The sequence below is a fragment of the Ochotona princeps genome, chromosome 2, assembly GCF_030435755.1.
Source record: "Ochotona princeps isolate mOchPri1 chromosome 2, mOchPri1.hap1, whole genome shotgun sequence".
Classification (NCBI taxonomy): domain Eukaryota; kingdom Metazoa; phylum Chordata; class Mammalia; order Lagomorpha; family Ochotonidae; genus Ochotona; species Ochotona princeps.
In genome coordinates this window covers 72,587,228-72,609,875 of record NC_080833.1, presented here as the reverse complement: position 1 = coordinate 72,609,875, position 22,648 = coordinate 72,587,228, and the positions used below count along the sequence as shown (strand labels likewise).

Genomic DNA, 22,648 nt, shown 5'->3' with positions numbered 1-22,648 from the left:
TTGATTATTTTGACTTTGTTAAGTATTATTGCTTAAAATATTGCAAGGTTGTGATCATAACAATGACATAGAAATGAAGAGGCTGACATACCTCATGTTAAAATCAGCACACTCTGTGCTTGTGCTTTTCAACTCCCACCTGTCCTCAGTGCCCTACTTCTTAGTATTTTATAAAAAGTCTTGTAGTTTGGGTTTATTCAGATACCAATATTCAAATTGGGAAAGGGTTACCATTCTAAATTCAGTTTAATATTATTATCAGTAAATATTGAGAGATGGCTGTAGCCTCGCTTTTTGTTCTCAAACAGCTTATCCTAAACATTGCGGTTAATTCTCTGTGAGTTTTTAAAGCTGAACTAGAAGCAGCCACAAAGTCTTGTAGCCTAAATAGGGAATAGTTTCAATATTTAAACATGTTTAAACTACTATTGTAAGTAATTTGAGACTAGTTTCTTGTTTATTTCTCTTCCAAATTATCTGTGTTAGCAATTCAGTGAATCTAACCAAGTTTTTACTTATTGTAAGGAATGACAAATATAAGTGGAATTGACTTTCAAATCAGTTGTCAAAAACTTGACTAATTTGAGGTATGATGCTAACCATTTTTTCTTGCCTGGAATTCTAGGGAATATTCCTATTTTAGGAATGATAAAGTAAACATTATTTAGGGTTTATTTCTAAAAAATGTAAATTTTACATGTCTAATATAAAACCATTTTAATTTTTAGTTACATATGCATGAAATATATTACAATTGAACTCAAAATTTTAAAAACGTTTTTGAAATATTTTAAAAATTGTTTTGAGTATTTTGAGTCTTTGAAATATTTCAGATGCAACAGTAGATATTTTTAGTTCATTGATTTTTAAGAATTTGAAGTATGAAAAAAATCGCAAAAGCTATTCGTGTACTTAATAATAAGGCACTGGCTTAGAGTAGGTTAGGGATATTTAAAGACTACAAATATAATAAAATGAGTTCTAAAGACTAATCAATGGGCTCGGCAGCGTGGCCTAGTGGCTAAGGTCCTCGCCTTGATCCCATATGGCCGCTGGTTCTAATCCCGGCGGCTCCACTTCCTTTCTGTCTCTCCTCTTCTCAGTATATCTGACTTTGTAATAAAAATAAGATAAATCTTAAAAAAAAAAAAAAGAAAAGACTAATCAAACACCAGCTGAAAATTTATAATGATGATTAAAAACCTTGTGTAAATAAGATAGCAATGTTGGTAATTCCTTACATCTGCATAGCATTTTGTAAAAATGTTCAAAACCTTCTATGATTAGGAAAGTTGTGTTTTTATTGTATTTACAGCAACGAGAAATTTTATTTATTTTCTAAATGCAGTTTAAAAATTTTAAATAATGTGCTTCGGCAGTTACAGTGTTGTGAATAGTAAATAGGTAAATACCTAACTTTTCATACATTTCAAAAAAGATAGTGGAAAACGAAATTAAAGGCAAGTTTATTTTAGTGCAAAGCCAATTGAAATCTTTGCATTCTTATATCATAATAAACTTTTTGTATGAACTTTTTGAAGGCCAACTTATAGGTTAGTTATGTCTTTAATATTGATTATGTTGGAGTTCACTTGCTTTATCAAATATGCAAGAGAAATTAGGAGTTCTGTATCTTAAACTTGGTGCAGTCATTGCCTCCCAAAACATGAAGTAAGTAGCATTTTTATTTAAAAATTGCTTCCATGGTTTTCTGCATAAATTAAAGGTATTTTAAGAGTAGGAATTACAGTAGTTATCTGAGATAAATTAAAATGTCCTAGAAAATTTTGTATTCATCTTCAGAAAATATCTTTAGTGACTGTAAGTCTTATATAATAAATTTTGGACCTTTCTTTTACAATAGGGACTTGTAGGTGGCATTGGTCCTCCAGGATTTCCTGGGATTAGAGTGAGTATCTCAAAATATTATTCTCAAAAAATATCTTACTGTACAATTATGCTTGTTAGATGTGTTTTTAAAATTCAGGAAATGATAAGTTTCATTGGATACTAGCCTTGCTGAAAAATAATGTTATCTGGTTTAGTGTGAACACGAAAATGATAGTTTGTAATAAACTAAGATGAGATATGTTTCTGTAGACTTGTGTATGTGTGTATACATATATACATATATAGTATATGTATGTGTGATTAAGAAATTATTAATCATGGGTAGTTTCCTTGAAAGTGTGACATAGAATAGCCACTTATTTCCTGTGCCATCTGATCTGGAATTTAGCACACATGAAAACAAGCACTAGGACTTTAGGCTATAAAAGAAAATCAAAGAAATTGCTAGGAAAATCACTGAACAAAGGAGCGAGACTAAAGCAAAACACAAATCTGACCCCAATTTTAAATGTTCTTTCTTCTACCTTTAAGTGCCCCAAAGCACAAGATGACAGTTTGGTCAAAGAAATAAGTCAGGAGCTTGGTTAGGAAAACTCTAGTCAGTGTCAAAGGTTCTAACTTTATATCATGTGAAAACAAAAATATGAAATTTAGAGTCAGACAACTTGAATGAGCCCAAGACATTTAAACACTAAGTTTTTCAGTTACATAATACTAACAGCAGCAGCAACAACATCAGCAATAGAATCTCACTCCTGTGAAGTATTTTCTAGGTACTTAGGACAATGGTTAATATTTAACTAGTGTAACAGCCCATGACCGCTTTGCATCTAAATTTGAAAAAAGTGATTTAAGTCGAGAATTTAAAATTCTATCATGTTATGCCACATCCAGAAAATTATACTAGCTTAAAACATGTCTTATTTACTTTTGAGACTTTTTTTTGTGAGAATTCCATGTGGATATAGAACACAGTGGACCTGGAAGAATATAGAATAAAAAATACAGAATATAGATGAGAATTAAACCTGTAGATGACTTATTTCATTGACAGTAATGGTCTCTAGTTGGGACCATTTTGTTATAAATGGTAGAATTTCATTTTTTAAAAATTTGTGTGTGATATTCCATGCAGTAGTTGTATCACAGTTTTTCTCTCCATTCGTCTTTCAGTGGGCATCTGGGTTGTTCCCATGTCTTTACTAATGTGGAGTGTACTGCTATAAATACAGGAGTACAGGATGCTTTCTTATATGCAGATTTCACCCAATTTGAATATTTTCCCAGTAGTAAAATAGCTGGTTCATATGGTAGATCGGTTTTCAGCTTCCTGAACATTCTCCATATAGGCTTGCATGGTTGCTGTGCTAATCTATACTCCCACCAACAGCAATGTAGGATACCTTTCTCCCCACATCCACACCAGCAGGTGTTAGTAGGTTTGTGAATGTAGGTCATTCTTGCTGTAGTTAGGTTGAGACTCAATATAGTTTTTATTTTCATTTTCTTAATAGTTAAGGTTCCTGAAACCTTTTTATTGCATATCTGCTAGGCATTTGAATTTGCTCTTTTGAAAAATGCTTATTTTCGTTGCCTATTTCTTCACAGGGTTGTTTGTTTTACTGTTGTAGAGTTTCTGAAGCTCTTTGCAAATTCTGGATATTGTCCCCTGTCTGTCGTGTAGGGTTTAAAAAAAAATTTTTCCCATCCTGTTGGTTGCCTCTTCACTTTGTTCATCATTTCCTTTGCTGTACAGAAGCATCTTAGTTTTATGTAGTCCATTTATTTGTTTTGGCTTTGACTGTGCTTTGGGGCATTTTTTTTGTTGTTGGTCTTTGCCTATGCCTATATCCTGTAAAGTGCTTCCAATGTTTTGTTCTGGTAGTTGGGTGGTTTCTGGGTGCAGATTTAGGTCCTTGATCCATCTAGAGTTGATTTTTATATAAGGTGAAAGGTGACAGATCTTGATTCTTACTTCTTCAAGCTGCTATGCATTTGTTCCAACATCATTTGTTAAAGAGAGTAATTTTCAGTTCTCTTGTCAAAGATTAGTTGGCTGTATATGTGTGGATTCACCTTTGGCGTTTCTGTTCAGTTCCATTGATTTTATTCTCTATTTTTGTACGAGTAACAGTCTTTTGGTTACCTTGCCATGTAGTATGTTTTGAAATCTGAACTTTTGAGTCCTCCAACTTTATTTTTGTTCTTCAAGATTGCTTTGGCTATTCATGGTCTTTTGTGTTTCCAGTTCAATTTTTATATCATCTTTCAAGCTCTGAGAATAATGTTGTTAAGATTTTGATTGGGATCTCCTTGAGTCTGTATACGACTGTTGATAATACAGAAGTTGTGATGATGATGATACTACAGATCCAGGAACATGGTATATTTTTTCATCTTATAATGTCTTCTTCTATTTCTTTTTTAAGTGTAACTTTTGTCATAGAGGTCTTACACAACTTTGGCTAACTTTAATTCAAGGTACTTAAGGTTTTTCTCCAGTATTTTGAAGGATACAAAGACCAGCATCTTTTGGAGATGCCAGAGTGTAGGCAGAGGATTAGCCTGCCATGCCACTACTGGCACCTCATCTCACATTTTATTTAAAAAAGCTTAATATTATGTATCTTTGAGCTCTTAGGCATAGCTCTATGCTAGTAGTGCACAGAAAAATATTTTACTTCTCTTATTTTTCTTTAATCACTCATCACTTGATAAGATATTTTCTAGAAAAGGAAGTGGGTAATAATACTATATACTTTTCATTTTTTGTATTTTATATTTTTCATCTCTTCTACACACATATATACATATTTATACGTGAAATATGGAATATATGTTACATATATCATATAAATAGCATTTTATACTAGCAAAGTAGTTTCACAAGCATGTCTCATTTACTTGTCAACAAGCTGCAAAGAGCATATATTTTTACTACCATTTACTTTAAAAAAAAAAAGACCAAAACAATATAGATACGGATGCAGAGGTGGAAAACAGAAAAGGGCTCTACAAGCAAAAGAGGGCTATAAGGGAAGATGAATGTTAAGGGAATGTAAAGTAGATAATGGCCTTGCAGCGTAGAAAATCAGAGCATTGGCAGGATACTGAAGAACTGATGCTTTGAAAGTAGTTGGGAACAATTATGAAGAAACTTTGCAATTAATAAACAATTCGTCTGCTTGTTCAAAATTTTAGCTTCTGGATTCTCTCTGGCATGCTTCCTTCCATCAGGAAGACTTTCTGACCTGAGATGTTTTGTTGTATGTAATTTTCATGCAGGTCATTGGTAAATTGTCAGTTGCTTTTTAAATTACACTAGTGACTGAGATTATTACCTGTATAATGATTGAAAAACCATGAGGAAATCAGTCTTTTCTACAGTATAGTTATTAGAACTCTTAATTGGCCAGTGGCTGCTGTTTTCAGTGATGAACAACCTATCCTTGGAGTCTCCGAAAATGCTTTCAGAAAGGCATTTTTGGTGTGTTTTCTTTAAAAGACAGTTTATTTATTTATTTATTTATGTATTTATGTATCTATTTCTTTTTTATTTTTTTGAAATGAAGAATTGCAGAGAGAGGAAGAAATTGAGAGAGAGAGCTCACCCATCAGCTGGTTTACACCCCCAAAACGCCACAACAACCAGAGCTGGGCCAGTCCAAAGCTAGTATACTGAAGTTTCTCTTGGGACTCCCCCATGGATGCAGAGGCCCAAGCACTTGAGATAGCTTCTGCTGTTTTCCCAGGCACATTATGAGGGAGCTGGGTCAGAGGTGGAGCAGCTGGGTCTTCACCAGGAGGGGATGTTGTCATCTCAGGCAGTGGCTTTACCTCTATGGCACACCCCCCACCCCAAGCATAGTTTTGAGGATCAGGATTTTTGTGCAGTTTTTTTCATGCCACAATAAATTTGGTGTTTCTTTGATGTGTCTGTATATGTCATTCAAATTTTAGTTCATAACTTCCCATCTGACTAATTTCTTTCTATGATGTATTTTTTGGTATTTACTAATAATCAAGTTTTATGATTTTGCTTATGGAGTCACTAAAAACTCAAATAGAATATTATTATACACAAAGTACATTTATTTGAAGATGCCTGGCTTAAGTGCAGTAACTAGCAAATTTAGAGTATTATACCTATGGAAAAAAACAAGACATAAGGGCTTTTGTGTTTGTGAGACTTAACATGAATTTCTGCATAATTTTCAAGAAAATGTTTCTATTACATTGTTGAGATGATAATAAACTTTAAATCCATGGACTTTGAATAAACTAACTACTGTAATCATACGAGTAACTGTTTCCTAGGTTGATAGAACTTGAAATTACAAGCAATGATGTATTAGTATTACATATCTATTGGGTTGGAAAGAATTACCTTTTTCCCCTAGTTGTCTCATATATTTCAAGATTAAGCATGTTGAAAACAATTTGTCTTAGTTGTGTTTCACAGACTATATGATTCATCCAAAAGTAAAGAAGTCATATTTTCCGTTTGGAGATTTGTATTATTTAAATTCAGCCTATTAGAAATGCTCATTTATGTTGGGAAAAAAAGAGCTCCAGAAATTGCTTTTGAGACTTTTTTTTCAGTAATCCCTTCAACAGGCAATCCATACTTTATTTCAAAACTATTATTTTGGACCTGGGAGATTTTTAAAAAATGAAGCATGCTTGTAGTCACACAGAATACACAAACCAGGAAGACAACGCAGGATACGTAACTAATAGTGATGTACCAACAAAGGAAACTATGCCTGCAAAGGCTGAGGTCCTGTAATAAGAGAAAACATGTTGAGAGAATGAAAAATGATCAGTTGTGCTTGGAACATAGGATTTCGGGCAGGGAGATAGAAAGGGCAAAGGGAAGAAAATGCAAGGAAAGGAGACTGGAGTGATTCATAGAAATCTAATACAGAAGACCTGTAAAGCTGTCCTAAGACACCTGGTGCCATTGGGATTGATTTGTGGTTCAGATGCCACTTGGGATGCCTGCATCCTTTATTGATGCACCTTGGTCAAGCTCCAGCTGCACTCCCAGTTCCAGCTTGTTGATGTATACCTCTAGAGGAACCATGTGGCAGTTAAGTAACTGGGTCCTGCAGCCCACATGGGAGTCGTGGATTGAGTTCTCAGCTCCTAATTTACACGTGGCCCAGCCCCAGCTGTGGAGGGCATTGGCATAATGAATGATAGATTTGTCTCTCACTTTTCTGTCTCAAACAAAATGATTTTTTACAAATGCAGTTAAGGAAAAATATGGATTCCATATGCAGTGGACAGCATTTTAACATTTCACAAATGCAGCCTTAAAAGTTCCAAAACATTTGGAATGAGGAATTGTGTGGAGGACACAGTGAGGAGTTGAGAGAAAGAACTAGAAATAGGTTTCAGTGACACAGAAATTATTGCTTTTCCATAAACTGTCAAGGATACCCACAGTTTTGGAATACAATAACTGTTACTACTGTGTTTGCTTGCAGATGATAATGGTAGGTCTGTTTTCAAAAAATTGGAGCATTAGTTTGAAAAATCTAGCATTAGACATGTTCTTTTCAACTTTGTTTCTTCCACACTACCACAGTATCTGGTACGTTAATGCTCAGTCAGTATTAAATGATGAATAAATGAAATAAGCTTAGAAGAGTAAGGTCTTTTGTCTTCTACTCAGTTTATTCCTAACTTTATGGTACAATTTTTCATTCTGCAAATTTGAAGTCATAAAATTACATCACGAATTGCTGTCACACAGTGCATCCTCAATATTTGCTGCTATAAATGGGTAAAATTAAAATGTAGGATAATGAAACAAAGGATTTTAAAAAATGTTTCCTTAGAGTGTGATGCTAAAATATTTCTTCAAGATTTTACCTAGCTGGAGAAATATCACAGGATGAATGTCACAGACTGTACATTTTATAGGAATGCTCAACAAGAATCTGCTGAATTAATAAGAGTGATAAAACCTCAGATAATGGAACGGAGTGTATTGAATTCTTAGGAGCACAGGATCAATATATTTCTATAAGATATAATCTGGTTAGAGAAATATGCAAGATGAAGTCATGGGCAAGAATACATGAGCTCCTCAGAAGGAAATCTTGTGGACTACTCCACGTTGACAAGGCTTCAGAAGATAGGATGCACTTTAGGTTAAAGTTTGCTATGCCTTGTAAGTTTAGAGAGAAAAATAAGTTATTAAAGATTAAGGCACATGTGGGAGCTTAGTGAGCTGCAATACTCCAGGTTCAGTAATTTATTAATTTTGCCACAATCTCTTTCTGATAACAGTGAAATGCTTCAAGATGCCTTTTATTGCTTTTCCAGGGCAGTGTAGGTCCTGTAGGACCAATTGGAACTTCTGGAATTCCTGGCCCAATGGTATGGTTTTATTTGCATTTTGGGTATGTATTTCACTTTAATTTATATTATAATTTATATTATAAAATCTCTCTCTCACTCTCTTTTTTAGGGTCTTTCAGGGAATAAGGGACTACCTGGAATCAAAGGTGATAAGGTGATTTAAATGTTAATATTTTATCACAGAGCAAATTTATTCTGTTTTCTTTTGAATAAATATAATATAGAAACTTGTTTTTAATAATGGAGTCCAGTTTGCATAATGAAGTATATGCATTTTTGGAGGCAGTTAAACTGATAAATTATTATTCTTAATATTTGTTTTCTTATAACATTGTCATGTTTTTTCTAGGGTGAACTAGGCATTACAGGAGAGCCAGGAGAACCAGGGTATCCTGGAGACAAGGTATCACTTGAAACATTGATTTTATAGAAATATGACATTGTATAAATTCAAAAGAAATAATTTAATCTTGTATTTTGTCAGGATGAGATATCAATACAGTTTTAAGTTATTGTTTGATTTTTTAAAATTTCTTAATATATACCTAAGGATTTTTGGTTGTTTGAATAAAGGTATATCTTCCTTTCGTGGTATAATAGTTTCTCTACCTTTATGATTCTCTTCTTCTAGGGCACTGCTGGTTTGCTGGGACCACCGGGAATAAGAGGAAAGCCCGGACTTTCAGTAGGTTTGAAATTTTTCTTTGTTTTTTGTAGTGAACCGTGGCATGATTGATGCTTGTTGATGAGAGCAGAAGCTGATTATTAGACTACCAGTCTTGCAATTTTGCTCTTCAGTTTTAGAATATCCCGGAAGTGTTGACCTCATATTCCATAGAATGTTGGAACTTTCCCTCACCCAGAATCTCGGTCAAAGCTGAGTTTGAATGCATTCTAAAGATCTTGGTTATGCTAGTTCTCTAAATGAAACATTACAGGCAATATTTAAACTGCACATGGTGTTTTTAAACTCAATAGACATGAAGCATTTTAAATAACATGGTTAATTTTCCAAATATCAGTCCTTTAAGGAAACATTCTCAAGAAAAGATAATATGTTGCACTCTTTGGTGGTCCCAGATATTCTATTTCTTACCCTTTTTTTCCAACCCCCTGACTTCAATTAGTTTTAGAAAAAAAGCACCTTATGCTCTAATCAACATAATCCATGAATTATTGAAATAGAATTAACTTAATGATTTAAATAAAATGATTAAAGTGCAACACATAACACTTCTCTAAATATTAAAAGTGATAGTTAACATTTACTGTGTACAATGTGTAAGGCAGTATTCAAGGGACTGTCATCTAATTTAATGATCATTGCAATCCTATGAAGTTGGTGTTATTGCTACTTTTTTTTTTAGATTAAATTGAGACACAGATTATTAAATAATCTGCCCAAGATAGTAGGTGGCCATCCAGGAAAACTTGGGTAATCAAGTTTATCAGGACTCATATTCTTGGCTATTGTGCTATATTGTTTTAGAGTAAAAAGTTTAAGATTGCTTGAGGATCTTGATTACAACTCTATGAAAGTGATTTAAGTTGGGAAAAATAGAAACAGAATTATAATTTGTTGATATGACATTCAGATATGCATTTAGAGGAACAGTTGTTTACCTGAACAATACATCACATTCCTTCTAATTCCACTGTCCCAGCCATAAATAAATTATTTTTGCCTTTCAGGAGGCATTGTTAAGTCTCAGAGCCTTATGGGACCCACTCTTTGTTTCTTCTTCTAACAGTAACAGTAATTTACTTATGCTTCTTGGGGATCATTTCATCCAAAAAGCAATTTCGACATCTTTAATGACAAGTCAGTGGTTACCTCTGCATCTACTGGCTTTCTGCCCTGGGAGGATGGCATTTAACTTGGTCCCACATACAGTAGTTTTCCCAGATTTGAAATTCAGAAACTACAAAGTACATACAAAGTACAGGTCATAAAGTTAGCAGACAGCTTTCCCCCCCTTTTTTTCCTTTTTTTTTTTTTTTGAGAATGATTTCAAACTACATTCAAACTTCTGATATCTGAGATGGTTGGAAAAATTAGATTTTAACTTTTTGCATCTCTTTCTCACTTAATATGATGGTTTTCTAGCTTTTGATAGTAAACAGAATTGAAAGAACACACCATTTGAGATCAATATTAATAAATTGTATCAATACTCTATCTGTGGTTCACAGTTAACTTTCTAAGAAAACCACAACTTAATTTCATTTTTACATAAGGCAAACCATTTTTAAGGTTCCTGACTGTTTGACTGAATTTGCATTGATAAGATGCTTATGGAAGGATAAAACTTCTAATCTGAGAGACTGAGATGAGTCTAGTTCCAGTTCTAACGCTTCGCTTGTGCTCCTGAGCATCATCCACTGTGATATCCAGTTTCTCATGTTTAAAATAAGAGTAAAGGAACTTCATGTGTTAGGATTTGACAGGATATACCATCGCCCCATGTTAGAGCGAAAGACTCACATCCCATTTACTCCACTTTCGATCCAGTTTCCTGTTAATGTGCATTCTGGTAGACAGCAAGTGTCTGAACCCCTAAACCTATGTGAGAGACAAGAATGGGATTCTAGTCCCTCGGCTTTTGCTTGGCATTGGGAGAGTGAACCAGTGGATAGATAATTTCTCTCTCTCTCTTTCTCTCCCTTTCTACCCCTCCCCCTCTTTTCCTCTCTCTGTTCTCCTCCCTCCCTGCCTTCCTTCCTTTTAAGTATACAACAATAAGCAGATGCACAAAAGATAAGAGGTCCGTCATCTTTAAGATTCCTTATTCCTCCATGAATCTGATATTTTTCTCTCCTAATAATAGTTATTAATATTTATTTCCCAATAGTTACCAATATTTCAGTCATACAAGATATTGGTGTTACTAACATTGTGTCCAGATGATACAAATTGTAATATGAAAGAATATTTTTGAGATATAAGAATGAATATTTTGGTGTAGATGGCTTTTACATTCTGGAAAAGGAAAACTTTGTTCTATGACTGTTCAAAAACTATTTAAATGACCACTCTGAACTTCTTTGGAAATATTCTTCTGTTGAAGCATTAAAAAACAAAGACAATTATGTCTTTCATAATTTTGACCAGACATTTCTATAATTTGTAAAGTTTGCTTAGCATTATCAAATTCCCCAGTAGTTACTTGAAAATTTATATTTTTTATAATGGAAGTTTGACATTCAGAGAAAGCTTTGAGATAGAGATTTTGCAAAGTGTAATTGTTTTAGGGAATGACTACAATTATTTCGTAAAGTACATTTTAAAATATCTGAGTTCCAATCAACTTTTCTGAAAAATACAGTATGGTGTTTTCTTCCTTAATGCTTTTAAATTTAGCTACTTGGTTGAATTTTGCCACTAGAGGGCCTCAGTGAAACCCCCATCCATGTGTATAAAGAGGCGAATGAGACTCTAAAGCCCTGATTCTGATGGATCAGTGTTTATTTGTTTCTTTAGGAAAAGAAACTTAAGTGGATTTTTGTATAACATTTAATTAACTCTTTCCAGGCTTTATTTAATTTATTGCTTTGTTCTATTTCATGGCTGGGTATCTGATACAATGAAATATATCCAGTGCTTAAGGGAAATTAGTTGTATGAGTTTTTTTTTGTGACCCAACACCTACTTAAATAAAATGTAAAGGTCATCTAGAAATTTTACATCACATAAATAACAAATTCAATAGCTTTTGTTAGGAAAACAAGGGAATCATTACACTTAAGACTTTAGTTGTTCCAGCTCTTACCTACTTGATCAAGTTTCAGACTTCATAGCAACCTCTTCTGTTTTCTGCTTTCATTGTCCTCTCTGTCCCTGATTTCACATCTGTAACATGAAAGTCAAGATGTTGAAAATAAATCCTCAGAACAAAACTGAACAAAAGAGCAGCAGATACAAATTTCACCCTAGAACATTTGGATCTAATAGACATCAACAGCACATTCCACCCAACAGCTGCAGAATACACATATAAACAGCACACAGAACATTGCCCAGGATAGATCACTTGGTAGGTCACTGTTCCTACAAATTGAAAAGAATAGAAATCATATCAAGTATCTTTTCTGAACTCAATGCAATAAAATTAGACCTCCACTGCAACATAAATTTTCGGAAGAATCAAAACAGCCCAAAAATTCTGTGTCACCCAGAGAATGGTAAGGAGCAGAGACTACAAGGGGACAGAAAAGGAATTCATGATCACAAACCCAATTGATGTTAATGAGTACTTTCTATGCCAGACATTGTGCCTGGCACTTTCCATATAGTGTTTCAGTTAACGCTTGTAAACACTCCATGAGAATGTTAGTAGTATTGTCCGTATTTATAGCTTATTGATAAGAAAAAGGAGGAATTAAAGAGATTCGAGAACCAGAATTTCAATATCGGTTGAGCTTTTAATACTGAATCAGGCCACTACGAGTAGTAAAAGGGAGAGACGTTTACAGATAAAGTCCTAGGATTCTGGTTGTTAATAACCGAAGTCAGTTCCTCAGTTAGAAATTGCTACCTCTTTGAGTTTAGCTTTATTTTTATAGCTCTGCAGGAAGCATATTTTAGCATTGAACTCATCAAAATGTTGATAGGAATAAATATATATGATATCCAAAATACTGTATTTAAGTAAGTTTCATTCACTGTGATGATGGTCATAAATTTAATCTCTGAAGTCATTAGCACCTTAGTTGCTATATGCTATGTGCACTGTTGCTTACCAATGCCTATTTCCTCTTTTAATTGTATCTTAAAGATTAATGTTTATATTTTGTATTTCCCCTTTCCTCACCTAGGGCCAACCAGGTGACCCAGGACCCCAGGGACCACCTGGCCCTCCAGGACCAGAGGTAAAGTATTTGTGGAAAGATAATAAATTTGAAACAAAGATACTGAAAATTAAAATTAATTGGTAAAACACGTTTTTACATGGTAGGTTAAAGAAAAATTCTGCAATGTTGATATTTGTGTAAATAGGTTGGACTACATTTTTTCTGGTATGTCAGGTGCTCTATAATAGTGATTGTAAGGAAATAAGACAGTTTTTGCACACTGTGCTTCCCACAGAGCTGTTTATTAACGCTACCCGGAAGCCATTAATGATGCATACTTAGTTTCTGACGTGTTATAACAGCTTATTAAGTTAAATGCCATCTGCAACGCCATCATCTCATATGGACACTGGTTCGAGTCCTGGATGCTCCATTCTTGTCTACCTCCTAGCTAATGGTCTGGGAAAAGCAAAAGGCAGCCCAAGTAACTGGCCCTGGTACCCACATTAGAGACCTGGATAAGATATATGTCATCTGGTTTCATCCTGGCCTTTTCCTGGCCATTGTGATCATTTGGGAGTGAACAAGTGGACTGATAGTCTTTCTCTTTTTCTTCGTCTCTACTTCTTTCTCTGTGATTCTGGCTTTCAAATAAAAAAAAATCTTTAAAAACAACTTTATGATGTTCCTCTTTGAAATAATACAAAGCTAATATTTTTCATGTTGTAAAGAAATAAAATGTCAAGGATACTAGGGAAACCCAATAAAGGTTAAAGACAATGAATAAAGATGTTATGATACTATTTTTTAAAGAAAATAGCTCTATTAGTTATATATTTCGATCAAACATTCTGTTTCTTATCTCATAATGTAGAAGCTAAATAAATAGAAAATAGATGTTTGGTAAATAACAAATTTCACTAGTTGTATGAACTTCTTATTTTACCATAACAGAGATAAACTAATGATTTCACAGTTTATCTTAGGGGTCTTTATTTAATGTGATATAAAGTAAATACAAATCTGTGAAATGTTATTAGTGAGCAGCTATTAATAATGACACTAAATGAAACAGTTGATAGCTTTACTATATTAGTTTTTAAGAATTTTTATGTTTATTGATACTGTAAAATATTCCAGTTGCCCATTCATATAGTGTGAACCATAAGCAGAAGTTCATGTTCATTGTAAATAATAAGGTTAAATGTTATTATTAAATAGTAGACTATCATTATTTATATTTCTGGTATAGCCACACTTAAATTTTGAAATGAAAGATGTGTACTACATAGATATGATTACATGTACAATTATACACTTCTTTGTAAACATCCCCAGCTTTTTATTTTTGATCTTGATTAAATGAAATAATTCACTTTGAAAAAAAAATGATGCATACTTAGGGGTGGAAATCAAAGTGGAAGACAAAAGTCCACTGAATTATTAATATAAAATGCTTCTAAAAGATATGTATGCATCATGTAATTCTCATATTCTAAAATAGCCATAATTAAGTCTATAGAACATGTATCAAATTTGTAGATTATTAAAATTTTTGAATTTAGCTTAATGCATGATGCAGAGCACTTTCTTTTCTGAAAGTTGACATGGAACATTGGCTTCCCAGAAGAAACAGGTTACTCTGCATTACATTATGCGTCATCAAGATGCTCAACATGGCTATAAAATCTTGTGAATCTCACTCTAGTAACACAAAAGACATCAGCACATAAATGGTACTTCCAAAAGTTCATGGAGAGTGGTATTAAAATATAAACTTATTTGAAGCAAAACATATTTAAATATATCCTTAATTTCTTACCACATGTATTTCTGTTGACTTTTTGAAGCATTTTAAAAATACTTGAATAAAAAAATTCCTTGAATTTCAATTTTCCATAAATATTTTGAAATACTCTCATGTGTGTATACATACACACACATATAAGTATACAGTTAATTCAGATTCATGGATTCAAGATTAAAGCTGTGAAATGAATTTAGTATCAGAAAAAAAGCAATAAAATCACTCTAAGGACAGAGCAGTAGGCTGTTTTCTAGCAATAGTACTGTGCTGACTCGTTCTCTCTCTCTCTCTCTCTCTCTCTCTCTCTCTCTCTCTCTTTCTCTCTCTCTCTCTCTCTCTCTCTCTCTCTCTCTCTCTCTCTCTCTCTCTCTCTCTCTGCTTTTAAGATCTAATCCTTACTCCATAGCTGTCTTTCTGGGTTGGCTGATATTTTAACAAATGCCAGTTCTTACTTACTGTCTAATTTAGAAACATGTTGGAGGTAACATGTGGAATCCTGAATTAAACAACTGCTTCGTTTAATGCGTGTATGCAGCTTTTCCATGCTTCTGTAATGTGCCTGAGCGACAACAAATGATGGCCCAAAAGCTTTGTTCCTACCACCCAGAGGGGAGCCCCTGGCCTCAGCGAGGGCAGCCCTGCTTAGTGTGGTCATTTGTGGAGAGAATGGGCAGAATATCTTTCTTTGTGGCACTCCTTTTTCTCTCTCTCTCTGCCTATGAAATAAATACATCCTTAAAAAAAAAAGGACAAACCTACCAAGTGCAGCAAAATTACGCGTCAACACAATAAACTGCTAAATACTAAAATGAAAACAGACATGAGACAGCTGAATAGTACCCTATAGTCACTTTAAGGTATATAGCAGCCGGTTCTGTGTACAAACAAAAATTGAAGGGTCAATGAAGTAGTCACAAGATATATTTAAGAACTTGCACTGTTATAACGTATTGATTACTCAATACCATGCCAATTAATTCCATAATGTTGTAAATTGTTGTTGATGTTGATATTATCCCAATTGAATGGGATAATATTCTGCCAGCTCTGCCTTCAGACCAGAGAAGGTCTCCCCAAGAAACTGTTAAAATTGTCTGGACAATAAGATGCTGGACTCTGTGCTTGGTATATGGTTGCAACGAAAGAATCTTGACTTAATTTGAACTGTAATACTGCAACTAGGTGGAGGAATACACCATGGGGGGAGGGTACAGGGAGGGGATGGGGTAATCCCAGAGCCTATGAAACTGTGTCACATAATGCAATGTAATTAATTTTTTAAAAAGGAAAAACAGTAAGTATTGATACTTTGAAAATCTAAAAAAAAATGCACTTACCTTGTTTTATTGCTAGGGAGGTCACAGCACATACAGCAGGGGGTTCATGTCATCATCATAGAAGGACATTGTTTGGAGTAATTAAAACCGCAGATGAATATGTTTGTCTCTTTGTATGAACCTATACTCTTTTAATCATCTTTAATGAGAATTAAAAAGTTACCTATCTTTTCAGGATCTAACTTAGCTGTCATTATCTTTAAAGGTTATTATTATGACTGCAACTTGTTCTTTTTATTGTTACTGTCACTATAGTAGCAGATGATTTATGCCATGGAAAGTACTTGGTTTCCTCTTTGAAATTAGTATGGCTTGAGATAATTTTTTGTTTCTCATGAAGTTGGTTAAGGGATGTAATAGTCATTTTGTTTTTGTTGTTATTCACTGATTGCTCATTCTTCCAATTTTATTTCTTTTTCTGTATTCTTAGAAATTTTATGATTTGCCATCAATATTCAAAACATTGTTATTGTCTTTGATGTTTGGATTAATATAAGGTCCTGAGTCCCTTATCAGATTGTACTCATTTTTCCTCCTTACCTCTCTTAAACAGTTCATTTGAGGCCAAGTATGTGACATACATTCTCTCAAGAATTGATACAAAATTGTTTTTGAGGAATGGGGCTAAACCAAAGGTTATAGTTTTCCATGATTATAAACATATACTACCTAGGCAATAATGTATGAAGCAATGCTTTTCCCAAACTCTCCATAGCATTAGGCTTTTAATACAATTACATCAAGGAGTTCAAAATAGTATATATAATAATAAATGAGCCTAAAAATTTGTATTAGCACAGTAGATAACGTTTCTTGGGATGAGAGTCTCCTGTGTTGTGGTAAATTTACTCTTTCATAATAGGACAGTAACCAGAGATTTCTAAACAAGGGATGGAATTATCAGGCTTGTGTTTTACACTTAAACTTGGTAGCAGGAGGTAAGGCAAAATGAGGGAGGGAGAGAGAGATAATAAGAGAAGTTAAAGCCTATTTAAAAGGATGCTGCTGGTAGAACTAGAAACTCAGGATGGCACATTGTGGCAATGGAGTGGGCAGAATACAAATGTCGTTTATAGCATTTGAGCCATTCAGTTCATTTCGTTCAGTTTGGGAGAGAGTATTCTAAAATACATAGAATGAAAAAAGAGGAGAGGAAACAGAGGATATTGAATATGGTTGCAAATAATGATTTGATTTTGAATCTGTTGAGGTCAAAATGCTTGAAAAAGTAATATAATTAATGCACATATGCCAACTGTAGACCCAAGTCTCAGAATTGAAGAATGGACTATAGTCACTGCTTATATTGTCATCTACGTTGGGTGAAGCAGTTGTAACAGATGAGATCTCTTAGGGAAAAAATTCATGAAACAAAGTGAGAAAATACTGTACCCGGACCATCATTGCTAAAAGACCACATTCTTTGAAGTTAAATTTTCATCTGATAAGAAAAGGGCATGGAAATACATTTTGCTAAGTAGAAAACGTGTCCTTAAATAAGTTATGATCTAAAGAGAAAAAAACATTCACAGTGAAAGTTAGGAAATATTTAGAACTGAAGAGCAATTGACTAACGATTTGAGTGCTGAAAGCTTAAAGCAACAGTGAATAATTCAGTGAAATCGATTTCTCTGAAAATCAGGGAAAATGAAAACAAAGTTATGAAGAAAGTTAAGCATAGGGATTTGTTTCAAAAGGACAAAAAATGTTGAAAGTCAGTGACCACAGCTTTGTCTTCTCTAGGAGTGGGAGACTGAATGGTAAAAGACGAATGTGCGGGTAGAGGAATCTTGAGGTCTGTGAAAAAGCAAAGCGGAGTGACTGGTGACTAGTTAAGTGATTTCTGAGATTGTTAAGGTTGAAATTGAAGAGATTTTTGCTCAAATACAGCCAAAAAAAATCGTGTACATTTTATTGGAAACTATTGAAAATTTGAATCTAAGCTCCTACTGACTAAAACAGTAAAATATTACCAGTTTTATGTGATTTGTCTTTCCCTTGAATAAAAACAAATGTGTTGTTCAAAAGAGAGTATTAATTCAATGTATTAAAGCTCTGTGATTTCTACTTTTTGGCATAGATGAATGTTGTAACACCAAAGTACAAGTTAGTAAAAAAAAAAAAAAATACCTCTCTTAATGGCCCATGTGATGAGCAACAGCCAGAGCTGAGCTGATCCAAAGTCATAAGCCAGGAACTTCTTCCGGGTCTCCCACGCAGGGTCCCAAGGCATTTGGATGCCCTCCCCTGCCTCCCTAGATCACAATCAGGGAGCTGGATGGGAAGTGGAGCTCCTCTGACAGGAGCCAGTGCTCATATGGTATCCTGCCATTTACAAGGTGAGAATTTAGCCAGTAGGCTACCATGCCAGGCCTACAGTATACTCTTGCAGTTGCAAGTTCAACAGGAAATTCTCAGAGTCTTTGGAAGAAGGCAGTGGTATCAATGATATGATTTATGCTTTGAAAAGATTTTTCTGTCTCCTGTGTATACATGAGAACATGGAGAGAGAGACTACTGAAGCAGAAAAATGATGCAAGATTATTTCAGTCATCTGCACACAGTTTAATGATATCTTTCGGTAGGGTTGTAGAAGTGGGAAAAACCTCCTGTTTAGGTAAATGATAATTTAAGTTTTTAAAATTTTTGACAGTAAAATCCTGCCAGATATAGAAGAATTATTTTTTACCTTGGCTGTGAAATGTTTAACAGAAACAAAAAAGATCCGGAGGCAATCCCCCAAATACTGAAATAAAACCATCAGGATACTCTATTGGTTAACAGCAATGATAAGTAACATTTCACCTTTCTGTTCTATAAAGCAGCAGGGCTGTAATCCAACAGAAAGAAATTGTTTTCAAAACCAGTAAGAGATAAGATTGCAAAGGAACTCAGAATATTTTCCCCGTCTGCCCCTGTAAGTTATTGTCTGACCTCTGTAGTTTTACCAGCCTTGGAAAATTATTACTATTTACTCCAGTACAGCGTGGGGTAGAGATACCATTCTATAAATATTTTTAAATATTCTATAAATATTTTTAAAGCAAAATAATAAAAGAAACCACTATTAAACATTTATATCTATATTATGACACTTTCCCAGTTAACATTTCATTTAGAAAAGGGGGACTGAACTTCCCAAGGAGAACAAGGTGAATGTGACCCAAAGGCAGACATTTTACAATACCAAGAGCGTGTAGAGACTCTGGAGCTGAGTGAGAGAGGGCAGGCAACCAAGATCATAGCCTCACAGAGGGGAAAAATGGTTAGCCTGAGTTAGCCCAGAGAACTGTGTATTTATTTCATCAATATTTTATACTCATAAAATAATCTGCTATTTTATTTCATTAAAATGAATTAGTTTGTTTATTTCTTTTTTTTTTTAAAGGCAGAGAAAGAAAGATGGAAATTTTGCATTCTTCAGTTTGTTCTCCCAAAGCAAATAGCTGGGACTCAGTCACAGGGAAGTTAAAGCTGGGATCTCATCCTCAGTCTCCCACATAAGTGACAGGAACCCAACTACATCAGTCACTCCTTGTCGCCACCTAAGGCACACATTAGCAGGAAACTAGAGTCAGGAATAAACCATCACTCAAACCCAGGAAACTTAGATATGCTTTTCTAAGTGGCCTTTTAATAATCAGGCCAAATACGTTTTCATTTTTAAAATAAATATAAATAGATAAGTATATAAATATAAATTATAAATACAATTTTCTTTTTCAGTCATTATGTTTTCACTCAGGAATCAAGTTAAATTATACAGATTAAAACATAGGCTACATATTCTTCAGTGGTAGTATATATCAGTGGGCAGTTTGAGTTTATTTTTTAGCTAACTAAGAGATACAGAGAAAAATAATTTCTAAATAAATAAAATAAACTCAAATTGATCCACCTCACATCTTTGTCAAATATATCTGGTGATTGCTTTGCTAAAATGTGGTACAGTATAAATCAATGTGGTCCAAGTAATGAGGATAAAGAAACTGAACAGGGCCCAGTGGCATGGCCTAGCGGCTAAAGTCCTCACCTTGAACGCCCCGGGATCCCATATGGGCTCCGGTTCTAATCCCGGCAGCTCCACTTCCCATCCAGCTCCCTGCTTGTGGCCTGGGAAAGCAGTCGAGGAAGGCCCAAAGCCTTAGGACCCTGCACCCGTGTAGGAGAGCTGAAAGAGGTTCCAGGTTCCCGGCTTCGGATTGGCGCAGCACCGGCCGTTGCGGCTCACTTGGGGAGTGAATCATCGGACGGAAGATCTTCCTCTCTGTCTCTCCTCTTCTCTGTATATCTGACTTTGTAATAAAAATGAATTAATCTTTAAAAAAAAAAAGAAGCTGAACAGTGCCAAAAGGGCACACAACTTTCACCTCCAAGTTATTATAGTTGTTTAATTAAAAAATAAAGTGCTTTCTTTATTAAAAAAAAATAAGGAGGCTTATTTAAAAAACACTTGCATTAAGCAAACACTGAATTTTTAACTGTGTATACTTAAATGATTTCATAGTTGCATAAAAGTTTAAAAAATCATTCTAAGATTGCACCTGTGCCATCTTTCTTTTATGTGTGTTAATTTAGGTTGCTTCTGGCATTTTCAATTACAATTTGTTTGCATTTTTGTAGGTATGCTATCATATAATTTTCAGATGTAATTACTTTTAGTTCTTGTTTCCCGTTTCCTTTGCCTGCTCCATCCCTGCTCCTCTTCCTCTGCATTTCCTCCTCCTCCTCCTTTCCTTGCTCTCTCTTCTGGTGTTAATGTAAATAGTATTTTTGTTTAAATTTCAAATTGCACTTGTTTTCTGATGTTAGATAGGAATGTAATGGATTTTTGTTTGTTAGTTAATATCCAGGAGATTTTGGTATTTGTTTTAAATTTTCTATATAGCTAATCATGCCATGTACAAACAGAGACAGTTTTTCTTTTCAATCTGTATACTTTTTCTTGTATTGATACATTAGCACAGACTTAAAATATGATGCTGAAAAGGGGTAGGGAGAAGAGAAATTCTTGCTTTGTTTGTAATCATAACATAACCTCTGATAACTGCTTTAAATTATAATACTATTATTTTTAACTGTGTAAAAATTTAATTTTCCTCTTTCACCCAAAAAGTTATTAATAAGTTTTTAAAATTTCCAAGTAAGAGACTTTTTTTAATTCTAATGGTTAGTAGTTTCTGATTTTATTGCATTGTGACAGGATACTGTTGTTTTATAGAATTTGCTGACATTGTCTTTTTGCATTCATATAAGGTCAGTTCGAAATGTCCAATATGCACATGACAGAAAATATGTTCTTATTGTTATTTATAACATTAGTATATAATAATTTGTTCCTTGTTGGTTATTATTTAGGGCTTCCTTATTTTTTACTTATTTTTCGTCTACTTAACTTTCTAGGTGGATAGAATGGACTGTAACGTCAGTATTCAGAGTGTCCTGTTAATGACATTACTGCCATTCTTAGCTAGCACACACTTACCGAACATAAGCCAGATGCTGCATTTTCTTTTCTTTTTTTTTTTTTTTTTTAAGATTTACTCATTTTATTACAGCCAGATATACAGAGAGGAGGAGAGACAGAGAGGAAGATCTTCCGTCCGATGATTCACTCCCCAAGTGAGCCGCAACGGCCGATGAGCGCCGATTCGATGCCGGGAACCAGGAACCTCTTCCAGGTCTCCCACGCGGGTGCAGTGTCGCAGTGCATTGGGCCGTCCTCGACTGCTTTCCCCGGCCACAAGCAGGGAGCTGGATGGGAAGTGGAACTGCCGGGATTAGAACCGGCACCCATATGGGATCCCAGGGCGTTCAAGATGAGGACTTTAGCCGCTAGGCCATGCCGCCGGCCCGATGCTGCATTTTCACTTTCCTTGAGCCGGCTATGTGAGACCTGCCTCTCCTCCCTGATCCTTGCTTCTTTGGATACAAAGCAGAAGAAGGGAAGGAGTGCTGCTCTGAGGAGTGACATGGAAGTCTGAGTTGCCTGTTAATGGAGCTTACTCGTGCCTCTTGTTCTGTATAAGTTCAGTACTGGATATAGCATTTCCACCTTAGTGAACTGTTGCTTAGTACCAACTGAATTTATGATTTATCAGCTAAGACAGGACCCAGGACATGGTGGAAGGTCCCAGGTGTGTGATCACTTGATGCCCATGGTCAACTGTTCTGCCTCTACTATACTGTAAAATAACATCAAGAGCTATTTCAAACAGCACAATATTTTGTGTTGCAGATCATGTAACTTTACCGTAACAGTCTCCTGTAAGGTTATCTGTACTGTTTTCACACTCTTAATACCACCAGTACTTAGTATTGATTGGGTTAAGAGCTGAAGTGGTAAAGCTGAATATACCATGACCTTGATTTATTTATGGTAGTCTTTTCCTGTTCTGGGGTCCGCTAAAAGCTGGCAGCCTTTGAGGTCATCTGCTTATGGGCTGTAGCCATGTTCCTGCGAGGTGGTATATGTCCCTCAATGCAAAGA

General features: G+C 34.7%; 1 protein-coding gene across 2 annotated transcripts in view; it reads left to right on the top strand.

Annotated features, from left to right (window-relative positions):
• COL24A1 (collagen type XXIV alpha 1 chain) overlaps window positions 1-22,648 on the top strand; it is a 339,546-nt gene that overhangs the window by 95,341 nt on the left and 221,557 nt on the right. For both annotated transcript variants that reach the window (XM_058658790.1, XM_058658792.1), the window contains 6 exons: window positions 1,865-1,909; window positions 8,188-8,241; window positions 8,333-8,377; window positions 8,573-8,626; window positions 8,855-8,908; window positions 13,039-13,092. In XM_058658790.1, the coding sequence (XP_058514773.1) occupies window positions 1,865-1,909; window positions 8,188-8,241; window positions 8,333-8,377; window positions 8,573-8,626; window positions 8,855-8,908; window positions 13,039-13,092 (306 nt within the window). The remainder of the gene's footprint in view (window positions 1-1,864; window positions 1,910-8,187; window positions 8,242-8,332; window positions 8,378-8,572; window positions 8,627-8,854; window positions 8,909-13,038; window positions 13,093-22,648) is intronic.